This window comes from Corticium candelabrum, chromosome 5, assembly GCF_963422355.1.
Source record: "Corticium candelabrum chromosome 5, ooCorCand1.1, whole genome shotgun sequence".
NCBI classification, from domain to species: domain Eukaryota; kingdom Metazoa; phylum Porifera; class Homoscleromorpha; order Homosclerophorida; family Plakinidae; genus Corticium; species Corticium candelabrum.
The window spans coordinates 8,313,814-8,333,813 of NC_085089.1; the positions used below are offsets into that span (position 1 = coordinate 8,313,814).

Consider the following 20,000-nt stretch of genomic DNA (forward strand, 5'->3'; position numbering starts at 1 on the left):
GTCTGTCCAATACATGTATTTCCAACATTGAAATCTACATTCAGCACAACTAAGCAACTCTACTGTCCCAATCACACAAAATCTCTACCAAACTAAAACTCTACAGAAACCAGCCCTATATAGGGCTGTACAGTAAAGCACATTAATAATTGTGTATATTGTTCATTCTCTTGACTTTCCTTGTATGTTCCAGTAAGCGGGATGCCTTCCTGGAAATCACTCTAGCATTACATTGTTGTAACTGAACTGATAAACGTTGTCTCCAATATGTTGTAAATTGGATGCATTCTGATGACCGTCCTCATCATAAGACATGAGAGAAAGAGTCTTTAAAAACTGTTGAGCCTCATCACCCCATCTGCCATAATGTTCAAATACCAAAGGGATTGCTGTTGGTGCATACCCTCCTGGTAGCAGTTGGGAGTCATACTTTGTATGTTTAATCTTTTCTCTTCTGGATGTGGCAGCCCCATCAATATAAGCAGCTCTAGATAGGATATCTTTGCTGAATGGATGTGTGTGTGTGTGTGTGCGCACGCGCGCGTGTGTCTGTCTGTCTGTCTGGTGATTTAGATAGATTATTTGATTTTGACATTCAAAGTCAAGTCCATTAGTTAATGACTTTGTTGTTTGCAAGGACTGATTTGTATTTAAAAATCCTAGCATATGTACAAGTAGAATCTGTATGAGAAGGAATTATCTGTTCGTCAGTCTGTCTGTCTGGTTTGTCTGTCTGGTCTGGTCTGGTCTGGTCTGGTCTGTCTGTCTATGGCTCTACCTTTCACCAATTGGATTAAAAAGTGTGATTGTGGTCATGATTTGGATGAATACGGATACCATCTTTTAACCTGTAAATATGGGGTGGACCTGTGTGGTCTCATAATTCAGTCTTAAATGGGTGGAGTGAATGCCTGTCTGACCTTCACCTTCCCCATCAAACAGAACCAAGACACCAATACATCAATACTGAAGACCGTCCAGACATTACAATGTTTGATCCAAATACTGGACAGAATTTGGATCTTGATGTGTCCCTGGCTCATCCGTGGAGTCAGGACATTATTAGGAGGGCTAGCAAGGAAATATGTCATGCTGCCTTGACAAGAGAAGAAAAGAAAATGAAAAAATGTTCAGAAGAGCTTGTTCCAGGAGGATATGTATCAAGATGTGTTCCTCTTGTGATACCGTATTCGCCCGTAATAACGCACTGGGCGTATAGAAAAGAAACACTTTTTCTGGGCGTATACTAGGGCATGGGCGTATACTAGGGCATGGGCATTATTTTGGTCCTAGGCGTATACATGGTCACTAAATGTTGTCGTCTGGCCAGTCATCATCTAAATACTTGAAGTCAGAAATACCACAAAAGCTTGCAATTATCCATTTGCAAGATCTAAGGTACTGGTATCCATTCAGCATCAACATACACGCAGAAACTAAACACTACACACACGTGGTCGGACTGAAGCCCGTCAAGAGCATCAGGGTCGGTAATTGCAACGAAGACATGAGTCTAGAGGAAAGTACTTTCACTCAACATTGACTCCAGCTCATCAAACGCACACAGAGGGAGACGAATGTTCTGCGGACCCGTTTTGTCTGCACATGCGTATCCTGGGCTTATACTTGGGCATGGGCGTATAGTTGGGCATGGGCGTTTTTTCGGGCTGAAAGTTCTGACCTGTCGTACATGGGCGTATATACGGGCATGGGCGTTATTACGGGCGAATACGGTAGAACATTTTGGGAGGTGGGGCACAAAGGCAGAGAATTTTTTGCAGCATTTGTCACAACAGTCAGCAAATCCAGAAGCCAATTTTAATGCTTCCATGTTCATGTCATATTGGAGAAAAAGATTTTCTACAATTCTGCAAAGATGCAATGCCAAAGTTATCGTTAGAAAACTTTCAAAACTGTCACCTAATCATGGTGATTTAGATAGATTATTTGATTTTGACATTCAAAGTCAAGTCCATTAGTTAATGACTTTGTTGTTTGCAACGACTGATTTGTATTTAAAAAGTCATAGCATATGTACAAGTAGAATCTGTATGAGAATAAATTATCTGTCTGTCTGTCAGTCTATCTCAATACATATATTTTCCATTTAAATATCAAACATTTACATCATGAGCAACTAAAAAGAGAAAGGTCCGCAGTGACTAACACAACAAGACCACTATGGTCCTGAAGCATCCAAAATTACACTAAGCAAACTACATTTCAACGTTCTAATCTTGCCATCCTAATGAGGTTGTCCGAGACAACTTGCATTACAACATCGTAGAGTCACTGAAATAATTGATCGCCACTTGTTCTTGAAGTCGGTCTCATTTCATTTTCCTTCACATCTCTTGCACTCTTTGCCAGCTTGTTTGAGTACTTTACTGCTTGTTCTGTCTGTCTGTCTGTTAATCCATTTATCTGTCTGCACACACACACACACACACACACACACACACACACACACACACACACACACACACACACACACACACACACACACAAGGGACCTTTGGTTCAAGTCTCTAAATGTTTCTGTCTGTCCATTTATGATCGTCTGTCTGTTTGTCTGTCTGTCTGTTTGTCTGTCTGTCTGTCTGTCTGTCTGTTTGTCTGTCTGTCTGTCTCTCTATTGTTTGTCTGTCATAGTCTCATAGTCCGGTATCAACTCTGTCACATGACAGATTAATTCAAACTAAAGCAATCAGCCTGTCTATCTCTCTATCTGTCTGTCCATCTTCTTACGTCACGTGTCTCCCCATATTTCATCTCTTCACCAGACAGAACGACATAAACCTTCCTCCATCCGCCCCTTAACTTCCTCCGTTTAAGCATCCACCCTTCCTTGCTATTTCCACCTCCAAATTCCTCCTCAGCTGCCACATCACCTTCAACCCCTCTACTCATTTTCCCCACACATCACTAAACATCCGGGCCACTTAGCATAATTGCGCACGCGCCGACACTTGTTCACCGATCTCATCCAGTGACGGTCTGTTGCTCGTTTCTCTGCGGATCGCCGCGTGCGCGACGAGACCCGACGATGGCAGAACGCGGCATACGACTGACATTTCAATGCGGTTTGTGTAAGGAGCAGGTGCAAGTGAATTCTATGGAAATGAGAGCTCTATACGATCAGGCATTTCACTTTCTAGAACGCCAGGTGCGTCATCGCGTACGATTCAACTACCTAAAGCCTTTACACAACGAAAATAGCGTGCAGCTGTGAGCACAACCCTTCTCCTCGTCCTCGTTTCGTTCGCTCTCATGTGACCAATCCGAGACAGCGACGGTTGTCTGGTCGACGAGCAAAGCCAATGAGCACTCGCCAGTGTAGGAGATCGCGGCACAAAGCGCGGACAGTGAGTGAGCAACCGGAAGTTAGGGTTTGGCTAATTCGTGCACCTCTTCTCGCGCCGTCGATTGGCTAACCGGTCGAGAGTGCTAAGAAAAGAGCTGCCAACGATGTGCTAGACGATGTGATGTGGTTGCGTAGGCCGTCGATGTGTTGCTATCGCGTTCTGTTTTCTTTCTTTGATATTTTCACTCGCCGACGGCGGAAACTACCACGTGTGTGTGACAAGTGCTTTTATGATTGCTGTCGCTACGGTTTGGCGTTAGGATATTGACGTGCGATTGCCGTGCGGATGCCAGAGGGAAAGTTGGTAGGCCTCGCACCGCTCGACCTCGCGCGTCGCCGCTTTTAAACGGATGTCGTTGTAGAGACGCGCCGAAGCCGAAAGCGACGTTTGTAGTGGTTTTGTCTAGTGGTTGTATTGCCTCTGATGTGGGTTACCTGCATGATGGGCTGCTGGAGTCGCCGATTAAGAATAACGTGATGTGCGCATGCGTAATTTTTCGGATGCTTACTATATCCTAACGATCATGTTACTCGTACATTTGTTTAGTAAGATTAACTGTTACGTAGTTGAACATATAAATAAATATTAATATATTAATAAATATTAATATATTAAATAAATATTAATATATTAAATAAATACATCTATTAAATGCATAATTAATATTAATTTAAAATAATTACAATATAATATTAATGTAAAATAATTAAAAATTAGTAGTAATGTAAAATAATTAAAAATTAATATTAATGTAAAATAATTAAAATATAATATTAATTACAAACCATTTGTTTACAACGTTTCATGTTTAGTATCCTGATAATGTCACTAAATACATTGACCTTCAAGACAACATAATTCTGATGGTTCACAAGGGAGAGTCAATGCAGACGGAGACGATGGAAATAGTGACGGACGTCAGCTCACTGAAGATGGGAGATCTCGTTGAGATTGTCGTTTCTGGTGACATTCAATTTCCCGTGTGTCGTCACGTCATTGTGTGTGATCGCATGTTGCTCTTGTTTTAGGTCACGTGCATGAGATGAACACGAACATTCGACCACACATGTTATTTGTTCATTCGTACAAGTCACCGACGTTCTGTGACTTTTGTGGTGAAATGCTGTGGGGTCTAGTGAGGCAAGGAGTCAAGTGTGATGGTCAGCATTTGCACCACCTTTCATTATGCTTAATTAATTAATTAATTATTAACTGCTGTAATTATTTATTAATTAATTAATTGTTTTTACAATCTTTTATTATGCTTAATTAATTAATTAATTATTAACTGTTGTAATTATTTATTAATTTATTAATTGTTTTTACAATCTTTCATGATGCTTAATTAATTAATTAATTATTAACTGCTGTAATTATTTATTAATTTATTAATTGTTTTTACAATCTTTCATGATGCTTAATTAATTAATTAATTATTAACTGCTGTAATTAGTTATTAATTTATTAATAGTTTTTACAATCTTCCATGATGCTTAATTAATTAATTAGTTAATTAATTATTAACTGCTGTAATCATTTGTTAATTTATTAATAGTTTTTACAATCTTTCATGATGCTTAATTAATTAATGAGTTAATTATTAATTTATTAATTATTTTTATGATTTTTTCTGATGCTTGTTTAATTAATTAATTAGTTATTAACTGTTGTAATTAATTATTTATTAATCACAATTGTTGTAGCAGTGTGCTGCCAGTATTGTTGTAGTTAAAGCTATTGATATCAATAAGTTATGACAATTTTTATGATATTCCATAAGGCTTAATTAATTAATTAACTATAATTAATTTTTACAATTTTTTATAATGCTTAGTTACTTAATTAATTTTTATTTATTTATTAATTATTTTATGATTTTTGATAATTTTTAATTAATTAATTATTAATTAATTATTTTTACAATGTTTCTTAATGCTTAGTTACTTAATTAATTTTTATTTATTTATTTATTATTTTTATGATTTTTGATAATTATTAATTATTTATTTATTTATTAATTAACTACTATAATTAATTAATTAACTACTATAATTAATTTATTAACTATTAATTAATTAACTTAATTATTATTTTAGGTTGTGGGTGTAATTACCACAAACGTTGTGCATATCGTATCCCCAACAATTGCTCACGAAAGAGAGAACAAATGAGGCGACAATCAGTGGCCGCAACGACCACCCCAAACGTATTAGATTCGATCTAGCTGTGTATCTTAGTCATAGACAACGTATTGGTGTTGTGTAGCTGCCATCTCAAGTTGATATTGTGTCGATCCTTGAGTCTGCAAAAGTGCGACCGAATCAGTTGACTGGACCGGGTGGGAATTATGTTGCTCGGCCGATTGAGATTGATATTTTTATGAGGCCGCATATTAAGAAGGTCGTGCCGCATCGGTTTGCGACGCACACGTACAAGACGCCGACTGTTTGTATGTATTGCAAGAAACTGGTATGGATGATGAGGAAATGGGAGGTTGATGTTGTGTGTTGAGTTTGTAATTGGGTGTGTTGCAGTTGTCTGCTTATCTGTCTCTGTCTGTTTGTGTGTGTGTGTGTCTGTCTGTCTGTCTGTCTGTCTGTCTGTCTGTCTGTCCATCCATTCATCCGTTTGTCTGTCTGTCTGTCTGTCTATTCGTCTGTTTATTTGTTTGGCTGTCTGCCTGTTTGTCTGTTCTTCCGTCTGTTTATTTGTTTCTATCTGTCTGTCTGTCCATTTATTCATCCGTTTGTCTGTCAATCTGTTTGTCTGCATGACTGTTTGTCTGTCTGTCTGTCTGTCTGTCTATCCGTCTGTTTGTTTGTTTGTCTGCCTGTTTGTCTGTCTTTCTGTCTGTTTATTTGTTTGTCTGTGTGTCTGTCCATCCATTCATCCGTTTGTCTGTTTCTCTGTCTCTGTTCGTCCATCTGTTTATTTGTTTGTCTGCCTGCCTGTTTGTCTGTCCGTCTGTTTGTTCATTTATCTGTCTGTTTGTCTGTTTATTTGTTTGTCTGTCTGTCCATCCATTCGTCTGTTTATTTGTTTGTCTGTCTGTCTGTCTGTTTATGTGTTTGTCTCTGTTGATTGGATTGTTTTCTTGTAGCTTGTCGGTGTTGTGCGACAAGGCAAAAAGTGTAAGGATTGCAAGTATAATGTTCATAAGAGCTGTGAACGCTATGTGGATATGCACTGTGAAAGACAGATTCAAGACAACTTACGACGTGAGTTGATCAAGTAGAGTTGATGTGCAAGTATAACAATTCGTCTGTCTGTCTGTCTGTCTGTTTGTTTCTTTATCAACTTCAAAAATCTTAGAGCGTGTTCACACCAGTTCTAATCATGATTAGTGTAACGCCATTCTAATGCTGTTCTAACCCTGTAAAGAGTAGTATTACAACCACATTAGTGGCCTTAGTGGTTGCACGTGACTTTGGCACATGAGGTAGTATACAAGGAGAGCATGCCGCCGATGTTTCTGATGTGGTGTTGTATGTTAAACGTACAAACGCAGCAACAACATGGTGACACGTACGGAAGCGCAGGCAGATGTATACTACGTGCGTTCCTCTACATGTGACAACTTCCTGCCGTCCCTGAAGGAGCTGGCAGAGAAAGCAAACTAAATGTTTTCCTCTTCATAACTTAAAGCAATGGATTCGTCAAGACAATTCACGTGAATTTTTACCGGATACAGGGTTCTTGCTACAGCGTGGCAACGTGGCGCAGCGCCACACTCCAGTAGGAGTGCGCCACGCTCAGAAACAGTAGATAGGAGTTCAAAGTCTACAGCTAAGGAATGTTGAGAATTCCACTTCTGGAGACATACTAAAGGTGACAGTAGCCACAAATCTAGGCTCTTGCAGAATAACGTGGGATAATAGCCTCGCTCCGTGACGTACTGTACACACAAGCTGTTGATTGCAGTCCCGGATGCCCTTCCAGTGATCCACAAATCACGCTCTTGTTCGGCAAGTGTACACCTAGAATCTACTCTAGACGGTCAAAGCAACAACAGTGGTACATGTCAATCAACGCCCGACTAGACAAACTTTCTGTAGTTCATCTACGAAACTTACACATGCACAATCGATGAACATCGCTAAGAAGGGCTTACTAACGATCGAAGTTCATTTCCTTCAATGCATCGTCGACCCACCCATCCCACCACGCTCCCAAGAATCTCTAGCAAGAACCCTGCTCCTGACGGATGAAAACTGTTGAGACTAATTACACTCACGTGCCCACGTGACTTACTAATAGTTAGCGGTGTGAACGCGCTTGTGCTGATGTTGGCCTAATGATAGTTAGTCCAGATGTCGGTGTGAACACGCTCTTTGACAGCACGTATTTGTGTAGAAATGTCATTGGTTGGCTCACGATCTTCAAGCCACTCTGTAGATGATTCTGACTCTCTGATTGTTGAGAATCCTGTACTAGCAAAAGATCCCGCTAGTTTGCAGAACAGTGGTGGAGCAACGATTGTGGAGAAGGTTGTGCATGTAGATGTTCATGTTGATGATCACGAGCAACGTGAACGTGCAAGCAGCGAGGAAGAATTGAAGGAGAATGGAACTGAGCAGAAACAGGTAAGTGTGCATTCGCGTGCGCACGCGCGCACACACACACACACACACACACAAAGATGTAGCTGAAAGTGAGGTGTGAGTGCAGTTGGAACGAGCAATTAATTGCATGGCTGCGTGCATGCTTGTTGTCGTCGTGGTGTTCCAACTGCACTCACACCTCACTAACGGCAGTTTTTCAGCTATGCTTGCTCGTCCGTTGCTCAGACAAACATAGAGCCCAAACTGAGAGTCTCGCTGCAGGTGTTGTTGTTATTGGAGCATTAGAACTACGACGTCACGATATGACATTTGCTACACGCGTGTTGTCGTGTTCATTATGAATTTTGATAGTGTACTGAAGACTGTTTAAACACCTCTTTACGCTACAGGAATGCAGTGGGATAATGACAGTGGCAGAACAGACCTATACAAAGCAATTCCCCGGACTCTTTCCTGCCGGAAAGATGTAGGCTGGAAGGGTCTGGCTACGCGAGTCTACACAAACACATACACACAAACATACACACACAAACACACACACACACACACACACACACACACACACACACACAGTGACACACACACACACACACACACACACACACACACACACACACACACACACACAACAGTGTCTTGCTTTACAGGAAGTAGAGAGTCCTGATATAGATGACAGCGCTTCTGACTCATCATCGCTAGCTGATGTTTCATCTCAACGTCTTAAAACTGACACATCAACTGTGTTCATCCCTCTGACAAGGGTATGCCAGTCAGTGAGGACGACGAAACGTTTTCTCAACAAAGTGCTGAAGGAAGGTCCGTTGAGTCACTTTACAAACGTGGATCCGAATGTAAGAGTTTATGTTGATGCTGACTGACAAGAGTTTGAGTGGTTAAATGGTGGGCGTGCATGGGGAGCAGATTGGGTTATGTGTGTGTGTGTGTGTGTGTGTGTGTGTGTGTGTGCGTGTGTGTGTGTGTGTGTGTACTGTTTGTTTGTTTGTTTTGGTAGTTAATCTGTCTGTATATTTGTTTTTCCATCTCTTTGTTTGTTTGTTTATTAATATGTCTGTATATTTGTTTGTCCATCTGTTTGTTGTTTATCTGTTTGTTTGCTAGTCATTCTTTTTGTTTGTCCATCTGTTTGTTTGTTAGTCAATCTGTCTGTATATTTGTTTGTCCATCTCTTTGTTTGTTTGTTTGTCCATCTCTTTGTTTGTTTGTTAGCTTGTTTGTCAATATGTCTGTATATGTGTTTGTCCATCTGTTTGTTTGTTTATTTGTTATTTGTTAGTTGATCTTTTTGTTTGTTTGTTTGTTTGTCCATCTGTTTGTTTCTTTCTTTGTCCATCTTTTTGTTTGTTTGTTTGTTAGTGAATCTGTTTGTTTGTTTGTTTGTTTGTTAGTGAATCTGTTTGTTTGTTTGTTAGTGAATCTGTTTGTTTGTTTGTTAGTCAATCTGTCTGTATACTTATTTGTCCATCTGTTCGTTTATTTGTTTGTCCATCTGTTTGTTTATTTGTTTGTCCATCTGTTTGTTTATTTGTTTGTCCATCTGTTTATTTGTTTGTTTATTAGTCAATCTGTCTGTATACTTATTTGTCCATCTGTTTATTTGTTTGTTTATTAGTCAATCTGTCTGTATACTTATTTGTCCATCTGTTTATTTGTTTGTTTATTAGTCAATCTGTCTGTATACTTATTTGTCCATCTGTTTATTTGTTTGTTTGCTAGTCAATCTGTCTGTATACTTGTTTATCCATCTGTTTATTTGTTTCTGTTAGTCCATCTATTGTCTGCATGAGTATGTGCTCATGCATGCATACACACATGCACACTCCCTTACTCACTAACTTATTCTCTCAATACTATACTGTGCAGAGAAAAACTCACTGGTGGTGTCTCGACACCAAAAACCTCTGCCTCTACAAAGACAACCAGAGCACCCACCCCACACTCATCCTCCCCCTCAGCGAGATCCTCGCCATCGAGTACTCCATCGACACTCCAGCAGCCAAACACAACTGGACACCTCACTGTTTCACGATGCGAACGGCCATCACAATGTACTACGTCGGCGAGAACAAACGTCAGACAGGCTCGTGGGATGCCTCACGCTTGTCGTTTGACAGTGTGGCTGGCACTCAGGAGACGATGTCGTCTACACAGGTTGCTGAGAGTTGGGAGGAGGCGATTCATCAGGCGCTCAGGCCGGTGGCTCCAAGGTCGTCTGGGAGTATTAAGAGGCGGTCGGGATCGGAGAGTAAGCAGCATGCGACGTCGGGTAGGGCTGGACAGGAGGTGGTGGAAGAGACGACTGTAGAGGAGGTGAAAGAAGAGGAGGAGGTTGGAATGGCTTGTTGTTTGTCTGTCTGTTTGTCTGTTTGTTTGTCTGTCTGTTTGTCTGTTTGTTTGTCCATTTGTTTGTTTCTTTGTTTGTCTTTGTTTGTCCGTCTTTTTTGTCTTTGTTTGTCCGTCTTTGTCTTTGTTTGTCTTTGTTTGTCCGTCTTTGTGTGTCTGTTTGTCCATCTGTTTGTTTGTCTGTCTGTTTGTCCTTCTGTTTGTTTGCTTGCCCTTGCCCGTCTGTGTTTGTTTGTCTGTCTGTTTGTTTGTCCATCTGTCTGTTTGTTTGTTTGTTCATGTCTGTTTGTCCATTTGTTTGTTTCTTTGTTTGTCTTTGTTTGTTTCTTTGTTTGTCTTTGTTTGTTTCTTTGTTTGTCTTTGTTTGTTTGTCCGTCTCTGTTAGTCTGTTTGTCCGTCTCTGTTAGTCTGTTTGTCCATCTGTTTGTCTGTCTGTTTGTCCTTCTGTTTGTTTGTTTGTCTTTGTCTGTGTTTGTTTGTTTGTCTGTCTGTTTGTTTGTCCATCTGTCTGTTTGTTTGTTTGTTTATTTGTTCATTTGTTTGTTTGTCTGTTTGTCTGTTTGTCCATCTGTTTGATTGTCTGTTTGTTTGTTTGTCCATTTGTTTGTTTGTTTGTTTGTCCATTTGTTTGTTTGTTTGTTTGTCTGTTTGTCTGTCTATTTTTTGTCTGTCTGTTTGTTTGTGTGTTTGTATGTCTTTGTCTGTTTGTCCATCTGTTTGTTTATTTGTTTGTTCATCTGTTTACTTGTTTGTCCATCTGCTTGTGTGTATACTATCTCCATGTCACATCTATCACTCGTTCAACAATACAACTATTTATTGCCATGACAACCAGACTTCCTCCCTTCAATGTCTTACTCTCCATTAGGATATCGCACAACGTTATCAACTATTCACAAATGAAATCCTTGGTTCAGGTCAATTTGGAATCGTTTATGCAGGTAATTTAATTAGATATTAATATCAATCAGTTTGTGTTGTGAATGGCTGCTGCCTTGTAGGAGTGCAGAGATTGTCAGGCAAAGAGGTCGCCGTCAAGGTGATCGATAAGTCACGTTTTCCTACGAAACAGGAAACAGCCTTGAAGAATGAAGTTGCTATTCTGGAGGCATGAAGTGTTTGTGTGTGTGTGTGTGTGTGTGTGTGTGTGTGTGTGTGTGTGTGTGTGTTTGTCCAGCTTGTGTATTGTCTCTTCTTGCTGTAGCTTCTTGTACATCCAGGCATCGTCACGGTGGCTGAAATGTTTGAGACTTCAGAAAGGGCAAGTTACTTTACAGAAATGTTCTCTGCATGTGTTTGTTTGTCTGTCAGTGTCTGTCTGTTTGTCTGTCTGTATCCTTAGAAAACTTTCAAAACTGTCACCTAATCATGGTGATTTAGATAGATTATTTGATTTTGACATTCAAAGTCAAGTCCATTAGTTAATGACTTTGTTGTTTGCAACGACTGATTTGTATTTAAAAAATCCTAGCATATGTACAAGTAGAATCTGTATGAGAATAAATTATCTGTCTGTCTGTCTGTCTGTCTGTCTGTCTGTCTGTTTGTCTGACAGACATTCAACATTTTGTCCATTGACTGTTATTGTTTTGCATAACGTTAGCGCTTGTTATCGGTAGAGTAAGCATTCAAATAGAACAATCTGTCTGTCTGTCTGTCTGTCTGTCCATCTGTCTGTCAACTCAAGCAGATATCATCAGATTACATGCAAAACAGGGGGTGGTCCTATGTGGTCACATGACTCGATCATGTCTGTGTGGTCAGAGTGTCTAAACGATCTCAAAATTCAACACACAAAAAAGAGCCAAAAGATAGATATGCTACATCTGACAACCGGCCAGACATTGTTGTTTTGATACTGGTATTGGTTCCAACGTAGAGTTAGATATAGTACTTGCTCATCTGTGGAGTTCGGACATATTTCCAACGTTAGCCACTATGGAGGGAGCAGCCGCTGCTAGAAGGGAAGACATGAAGTTGGCTCGCTATGAGAAAGAAAAACATCCTGGTGGGTTGTCTGTGAGAGTGGTTCCACTAGTCTTGGAACATTTTGGAAGATGGGGCAAGAAGGCAGAGACCTATTTAGATGGCTTGTCAAAACGATCAAAGGATGACTTTGGAAAATCCAACAGGGCAGAGTTTAAAGACTATTGGCGTTAAAGAATTGCCATTCAGTTGCAATGTTGCAATACCAATGTACTTCTGAAGAAAATCAGTAATGCCTTGTTGGGACAGGCCAAGTGCCCAGACTCATAGATGTTTTATAGATTTAACCAATCTGTCTGTCTGTCTGTCTGTCTGTCTGTTTGTCTGTCTGTCCATCTGTCTGTCTGTCTGTCTGTCTGTCCATCTGTCTGTCTGTCCGTCTGTCTGTTTGTCTGTCTGTCCGTCTGTCTGTTTGTCTGTCTCTCTGTCTGTCTGTTTGTCTGTCTGAGTTTATTGTTACTACCATTGCACTATAGGTATTTGTTGTGATGGAGAAAATGAAAAACGACATGCTAGAGATGATTCTCAACAACAGAAAGCCAAAAGGTCGCCTACCAGAACGAGTCACAAAATTCATCACGTTCCAGGTCAATACCCTCTCTACGCACAATTTGTTGTCCAATCACTATTTTGATATTTTATCTCATCCAGGTGTTGACTGCCATGAAATTTCTCCACACGAAGAACATCGTCCATTGTGATTTGAAGCCGGAGAATGTGTTGCTTGCCAGTGAGAGTTCTATGCCACAGGTACACACACACACACACACACACACACACACACACACACACACACACACACACACACACACACACACACCACACACCACACACACACACACACCACACACACACACACACACACACCTGGAATCTGGAATTAACGTTGTAAAATACATTAAACTCAATGTTCAGTCTTCACTCTCTTCATTCCCTAATTGTGTAGGTAAAGATCTGTGACTTTGGTTTTGCACGAATTATTGGAGAAAAATCGTTCCGAAACTCGGTTGTTGGCACGCCGGCTTATTTGGGTATGCGGCTTGTCTGCACGGTTGTGCATCAGCGCGGGGTTGTTGATTGATTTGTGTGTGTGTGTGTGAAGCACCGGAAGTGTTGAAAAGCAGGCCGTACAATCGATCATTGGACATGTGGTCTGTTGGTGTTATTGTGTATGTAAGGTAAGTGTGTGTGTGTGTGTGTGTGTGTGTGTGTGTGTGTGTGTGTGTGTGTGTGTGTGTGTTAGTTGATGTGTTGCGTGATTCTTGTGTGTGTTCGGGTGATGCAGTTTGAGTGGCACATTTCCGTTCAGCGAGGACGAGGAGATTGCTGATCAGATACAAAATGCTGCATTTATGTATCCTGCTAATCCTTGGGCAGAAATCTCTCGAGAAGGTAAGCGTGTCGTACATTGTCTGTCTCAGTGTCTGTCTGTCTGTCTGTCTGTCTGTCTGTCTATTGATGTGTCTCTTTGTTTGTTTGTTGACTACATACCTGCATCTTATCTTGTCGTGTATTCCCATCTCTTTCCAGCTATTGATCTCATTGGCAAACTTCTGCGTGTTGATCAGAGAAGACGTTACACTGTAGCAAGAGCAGGAAACCACATCTGGTTCCAAACACGCGAGGCATGGGACGACCTTCGCAGACTAGAAGCCCAAGTAGGTCAACGCTACCTCACAGATGAGAAACTTGATTCCTACTGGCTGCAACAGTCAACCAACCCTGTTGGTCACAATCCCATCGACGACCATCCAGTCGTCACCAACGGCTCCCATTCTCTCACAACCGGAAAGAACGAGACAGAGACAGCAAGCAGTCGAGCAGAAACAAAGAAACAGAATAAACCAGTCAAGAGCAAACGGGACGCATTCAAAGCTTCAAAGAAATACAAGACAGTCAGTGAAGGTTTGGCCGTACCGACTGGTGACGATGACAGTCATGCTGAAGAGGTAGAACGTCGTTTGTCGAAGCTCGGATATCAAGTCAGTCCATTATAGAAGAATTATGTCAAGCATTATTACAAGAGATTGCAAGGGATTTAGCTCATCATTTCTGATCATTTGCTGTACGTTGGAGCTGCAATATAATTTATGATACGTAGACTCTCTGATTCAAGTTGACTCATCATCACTATTGTACGTATTTTAAAAGACACAGCTGTCACGTGACTGCTGGTGACTTACCAGTTTGTAGGAATGCTTTTAAATGAAATGATTGTAGAAGAATGTATAGTTGAAGAAAGTTGAGAAGAGAAGCGTGTATGGCGTTTTGACATAGGTACTAATAGATGTGATGTGTGTGTGTTAAATGTTTTACTGACATTGTGAGATCAGACACATCCCTCCAATACAATAGTCTAGTGTATTGTGAGATGCATCCTTCCAATACAGTAGTCTAGTGTATTGTGAGATGCATCCCTCCAATACAATAGTCTAGTGTATTGTGAGATGCATCCTTCCAATACAGTAGTCTAGTGTATTGTGAGATGCATCCCTCCAATACAATAGTCTAGTGTATTGTGAGATGCATCCCACCAATACAATAGTCCATTACGTTACCACAGAATTAATTAATACAAAAGTATGTGATTGTGCAAGCAAACAGTGACGAATAAAGAGTCCCTTTTGTGAAGATGACCACGTGTTCAACTCGAGATATGCTAGTGATGTCATCCGTTTGATAGTGCAAGCATCTGTGTGACTACACTGTCTAGAAATGACTAGTCGCTTGTTCAACCGGAAACTACTCATCATCTTTCTTTGCTGCATTGAACCCGGCGAGCAGCCTTCTGCAAATGGCCATGGTAAGTAAGACAACAAGTCGTGACTTTTGTAATGAAAGCTAATTTATCCTAGATAACGTGAAGGTTGTGTAATGCGCCGCGAGACAGGCACTTGTTTGTCGTTTTGTTGGTTTTTTCGCATGTGATGTAAAGAGCGCCGCGTATCTAGACTCCTACACACAAGTTCGATGCTTCTAGATCTTTCTAGCTTCACGTGATATTTGTATCCAACCGAACTAACGCGTACAAACTACTCTCTATTAATTATTATTACGAATGTTTGATTTAACTTAAACGCGTTTATTTCTCTCTCTAGCCTTTCTCGACACCACGTGTTTTCTTGATGTCATCACACCACGGCAAAACATAAAAAACAACACAGTCGTTGTTGAAAAGGACGGCAAACTTGTGCTCAGATGCAGTTGCTTCTCTCTCTATTCGTCTAGTAAAGATTCTATAAAATGGCTGTGCAGTAAAGCGTCGTTGCAAGACTGCGCTACGCCACGCACAAGGAGCACGAGTCCTCACGACATTGAGAGTGTTATGACAATAGAAAGTGTAGATGACAATGTTAGTAGGATATGTTGCGTCAGCTCGACTTCAGATCATTTCTGCGTTAATGTTACGATCGTCTCTCCCATCTTTCTACGAGTTGACGTCACTGTGACGTCAGATGACACTGTGACGTCAGACGACACGGTAGATTCAAGTAAAGAGAATCGTGATAGAAAATTTCCGGTTGTTGTAAATTGTACAGTCGAGACAGACAACGAGAACGTTCGTGACAATGCACAGTTCATTCCAAAAGCCGACGGTATGACATATCATGTTCATTACTCTCATACAAGCAGCTGGAATGTAAAAAATACAAGCGAGACTTTATATTGTAAAAGTCAGGAAATGAAGATGGAAGTAGCAAATGGAAGTATTGTAGAGTGCAAACTACAGCCCTTGGATGGCAATTCATTTGGTCCAAGAGGCGAGAGTAGCACCACATTTCGTCTGTTGTCTTCTGAGTTTCCACTTGTAACTGCAACTCCTTCTGCGACAACTAACGCTAAAACTGAATTCACCGATCACACTGATACTGATCACACTGATCAAACGCCGGAATCACATTTGCCAGCTTCAGCTAGTTCTGTCAAACGAGGGACGAGTACTGTTGAAACTGGAAACAATGATGAAGAGTCGACGTCACATTCGTCGACAACACAGATGATATCGGATGCAGTTATCACTGTCATTTGCGTCCTAGGTTTTTTCGCTGCCCTAGCCTTTCTTGCATTATGCTATAGATATAGACGTCGAGTGTGTGGAGGTGGTACACAACAAGGTTGGCATACTTATCTTAACTTATTAATTAATTAAGTTAATTAAAAACTAGTTTGAAGTGTACATGTGCTAATTTTCTTTGTGGCAATGTGTGCATGCGTATACGTGCATGAATGCGTACATGGTGTGTGTGTGTGTGTGTGTGTGTGTGTGTGTGTGTGTGTGTGTGTGTGTGTGTGTGTGTGTGTGTGTGTGTATGCAGTTTAGCTACCTAACGTTATATCTTTAGTGGAAAGTCAAGTCGCAGCCGGACCGCCTAGTACAACAGAACGTGAAGACGGCGAAACATTCAGGAAACTACTAGGTAACAAGCGTAAAATAACTGCTGACAACAAATTTGATTAATAACAGCTACTTGTTATCTAGATAAAGGGATACATCATCTAGACAGTATAGACAAAGGGATACATCATCTAGACAAAAGGATAGATCATGTAGACAGAAGAGCCGATGAGCGTCATCTCGAGTCGACAGCTATAATGCTATCGAATGGTGCAGCTGGTGACCAAAAGAATGAGCCGCAGCCGTCCGGAAGTTCTAAAATATTAGCGTGCCCGGAAAACAGCAAAAGCGTAGGCACGGACGTCTAGCTTCACTCTCAAAATTTGCTCAAACTTTGCTGTAGATATGAGTTCATGATCATGCAATAGAGATACCAGATTGTACCCGCTGCAAGAATGATCGGTCTAGTAGGATGGCCAGCATTTGAGTGTACATACATAGATAGTCTTTGCAATGCTAAGTCTGGATACACAACCCTTGAACACACACACACACACACACACACACACACACACACACACACACACACACACACACACACACACACACACACACACACACACACACACACACACACACACACACACACACACACACACACACACACACACAAACACACGCGCACACACACACACACACACACACACACACACACACACACACACACACACACACACGCCACTCAAGCGCACCTTATCGCTAGCGGTCTGGCTACGCGAGCCTACCTCAACATGTCTGTCACAAAGAAACTGGTGAACAATGCCAGTTCAGCCGTCGACGAGGCTATCGACGGTCTCATCATGACAGCACCAAATCTCATCCGTCTTCAAGGCTATCGGGTAATCCTAAGAAAAGACGTGGAGCGTGTAGTGAAGGACGGCAGAGTTGCCATTCTGTCTGGTGGTGGGAGTGGCCACGAGCCAGCCATGGGAGGATACGTTGGACATGGCATGTTGACTGCGGCTGTGGCCGGTGATGTGTTTGCGTCACCTTCTATTGGGTCTATTCTGGCTGCTGTACGAGAGATTGGGCGAGGAAACTGTGGCGGTGTGTTGATGATTGTGATGAATTATACTGGAGATCGAGTGAATTTTAGACGAGCTCGAGATCAAGCGAGAATCGAGGGAATTAGAGTGGAGATGGTTGTTGTTGGAGAGGACTGTGCTTTGGCTGTTAGTAGTGAGAAGAGAGGAGGACGACGGGGCTTGTGTGGTACCATCCTCATACATAAGGTCATTACAAGATAATAATATATTTATATTATATATATATATTACAGTATGTAGGGATTGCCCCGGTTTGAAGCATTTTTGGGCGTGGTCATATTTTTGCACGCTTACAAACATAGTAAATGAAGACTAAAATTTCTCAAAATCAACGAAATGAAATGTTTGTACGTTGTGTACTATATCCATTTTTTGGGTCACTAATCATCTAACAACCTAGAAAACAGTTACTAGCCTCGGAGGCCCATATGCCAATTTTGTTCTTCTTTTTCTTCTTCTCCTGATGATGATGATGATGATGATGATGATGATGATGATCATGATCATGAAGCTTTATTTATCCACGGAATAACCTTCAACTACTAGAGTCAGTCTTCCAGGCACCGTGCAAATGTAAAAATGTAAAAACAACTTCCCAAAAAGGAAACAAACTACTACATGTATAACACACAAACAGTAGACATAGATATTTACAATAAATAGAAATGTATCAATTCTACAGTGACAATGTCTGTAGAAGATGTTTTTCTACTTCTACCAGAGATTTAAATAAAGATACTTTAGACATCAACCGAATTTGGGCCGGCAGTGAGTTCCAGAGCATTTGCCCACAGTAGAACGGGGTCTTTTGGAGAGCTGAAGTTCTGGCTGCTGAAATTATTAGTCCTGATCTTGTAAGTCTTGTAACCACTCACTCGGTTAGAGGCGTTAACAGAGTTGAAGCGCACACTCACATCTTTAGGGGCTGATTCGTAAAGACAGTGATGAACAAGACTGGCCAATTGAATGCCATGACGCACCTCCACGGATATCTCTTTTTGTATGTTACGTGTGGCTGTGAAACTTGAGAAAAATGCTTTAGAATTACCTGAACTCTATTCTTTTGGTACCTAGAGAAACCAAAATTAATGTTAATTATAAATTGTGTTTCTTTCAAGCAGATTTGATCCAACGACCGTCATCAATGCCATTGCACAGTTTTGGGCCAATCACGGAGCAGTATTTGCGATTGCTTGTCCATGGCAACCAGGGGCAATGGACGAAGAGCCAATTAGATAGGCCGAACGCGTTTATGAAAGAGTTTATCACCAAAACTGTGTAATTCGATCATGTTTGTCATTGTCCGGTCTAGTCTATCTAGTCACATATCCCGTATGTGATGATCTTTGGCTCTGACTAATAAGCCAAGTTCTATTCCAACTGCCGTTGTATATTCAATTATACACGCACAGAAGAAAGAACAATGCAAAGACACTAAAATTAGATCTATATTTGTGCAAAGTGCACTAGGACACCATGGTACCGTACGTATACCCCGTAGACCTCTAAACCACTTGAGTAAACTACCTCTGAATCATGTCTAACGAAAGCTGTTACATATAAACAGGTTTAATTAATGCTAATAAAAATGCACTAAATTTTAGACATGCTTATAAAAGGCTTGCAGGCACTAATGAAGACATGTACACTCTAGCTATGTTGCGCTTTTGCGCTCCTAAAAACTTACCAAACTACAATTTTAATAACCTTTTCTCTGAAAAAAGAAATAGATGTAGGGATTACATAAAAAGTAACAGAAACAAGATCTATAGATAATATGAACTAAAGCCAGACATCATTAGTGAATCCTTCCAACCCCCATATTCCCTACATTTTACATTTTAGGAGTTGGAAGGATTCACTAATGATGTCTGGCTTTGGTTCATATTATCTATAGATCTTGTTTCTGTTACATTTTATACAATCCCTACATCACTTTCTTTTTTCAGAGAAATTTTTTAAAATTCTAGTATTATATTACATTATATTATTTTTATAATATAATATAATATAATAAATAAATAAATAAATAAATATAATAATATACATTACTATGATGTGGGATACAGCCATTAATTCCTACTGCTAAGAGATCGGTGCCAATTGTCCTGACATCATGCATCTTCAGAAATAGGAAGACAAACACTTGTCTTCTTATTGATATTAACTCTCTTGCTGATGGCAACATTGTTAACTAAGAAAAATGCTGAGAAGTTGACAAATTATGGAGACTTGTGGGTGGAGATAAGCTCCATGTGGCAGTGTTGGCCATTGCTCAATTGTT

General features: G+C 40.5%; 4 protein-coding genes across 5 annotated transcripts in view; 3 read left to right on the forward strand and 1 right to left on the reverse strand.

Moving 5' to 3' along the window:
* The window catches only part of LOC134179766 (FYVE, RhoGEF and PH domain-containing protein 4-like), a 3,333-nt gene extending 401 nt beyond the window's left edge, over window positions 1–2,932 (reverse strand). Inside the window, exon 1 of the mRNA XM_062646723.1 lies at window positions 2,749–2,932. Within this exon, the coding sequence (XP_062502707.1) occupies window positions 2,749–2,910 (162 nt within the window). The 5' untranslated portion in view covers window positions 2,911–2,932. The remainder of the gene's footprint in view (window positions 1–2,748) is intronic.
* Window positions 2,933–2,967: 35 nt separating this feature from the next.
* LOC134179313 (serine/threonine-protein kinase D3-like) lies at window positions 2,968–14,582 on the forward strand. Of its 2 annotated transcripts, none has more exons than XM_062646178.1 (18): window positions 2,968–3,166; window positions 4,178–4,328; window positions 4,394–4,525; window positions 5,462–5,571; window positions 5,631–5,834; window positions 6,466–6,583; window positions 7,719–7,948; window positions 8,575–8,778; window positions 9,809–10,273; window positions 11,157–11,229; window positions 11,290–11,396; window positions 11,493–11,549; window positions 12,751–12,861; window positions 12,926–13,024; window positions 13,221–13,305; window positions 13,377–13,452; window positions 13,560–13,666; window positions 13,805–14,582. In XM_062646178.1, exons 1-18 carry the CDS (start codon window positions 3,047–3,049, stop codon window positions 14,269–14,271), a joined length of 2,916 nt encoding a protein of 971 aa, XP_062502162.1. In that variant the 5' UTR covers window positions 2,968–3,046; the 3' UTR covers window positions 14,272–14,582. The 2 variants fall into 2 exon arrangements, with proteins under 2 accessions (XP_062502162.1, XP_062502163.1); XM_062646179.1 differs by having other exon boundaries at window positions 7,761–7,948.
* A 285-nt stretch (window positions 14,583–14,867) lies between these two features.
* Window positions 14,868–17,116, forward strand: LOC134180026 (uncharacterized). Its single transcript, XM_062647089.1, has 4 exons — window positions 14,868–15,077; window positions 15,373–16,389; window positions 16,618–16,692; window positions 16,755–17,116. Exons 1-4 carry the CDS (start codon window positions 14,990–14,992, stop codon window positions 16,976–16,978), a joined length of 1,404 nt encoding a protein of 467 aa, XP_062503073.1. The 5' UTR covers window positions 14,868–14,989; the 3' UTR covers window positions 16,979–17,116.
* A 278-nt stretch (window positions 17,117–17,394) lies between these two features.
* LOC134179948 (triokinase/FMN cyclase-like) overlaps window positions 17,395–20,000 on the forward strand; it is a 10,013-nt gene continuing 7,407 nt past the window's right edge. The window contains exon 1 of the mRNA XM_062646992.1: window positions 17,395–17,902. Within this exon, the coding sequence (XP_062502976.1) occupies window positions 17,402–17,902 (501 nt within the window). The 5' untranslated portion in view covers window positions 17,395–17,401. The remainder of the gene's footprint in view (window positions 17,903–20,000) is intronic.

Bases quoted from the DNA above. Each gene is read 5' to 3' on its own strand.
- LOC134179313 (XM_062646178.1), top strand. From the start codon at position 3,047: ATGGCAGAACGCGGCATACGACTGACATTTCAATGCGGTTTGTGTAAG. The intron at 6,584-7,718 runs GTGAGTTGATCA...GTATTTGTGTAG, and splicing joins GATTCAAGACAACTTACGAC to AAATGTCATTGGTTGGCTCA. The intron at 11,550-12,750 runs GCAAGTTACTTT...ATTGCACTATAG, and splicing joins TGTTTGAGACTTCAGAAAGG to GTATTTGTTGTGATGGAGAA.
- LOC134180026 (XM_062647089.1), top strand. From the start codon at position 14,990: ATGACTAGTCGCTTGTTCAACCGGAAACTACTCATCATCTTTCTTTGC. The intron at 15,078-15,372 runs GTAAGTAAGACA...TTCTCTCTCTAG, and splicing joins GCCTTCTGCAAATGGCCATG to CCTTTCTCGACACCACGTGT. The intron at 16,390-16,617 runs GTTGGCATACTT...TTATATCTTTAG, and splicing joins TGGAGGTGGTACACAACAAG to TGGAAAGTCAAGTCGCAGCC.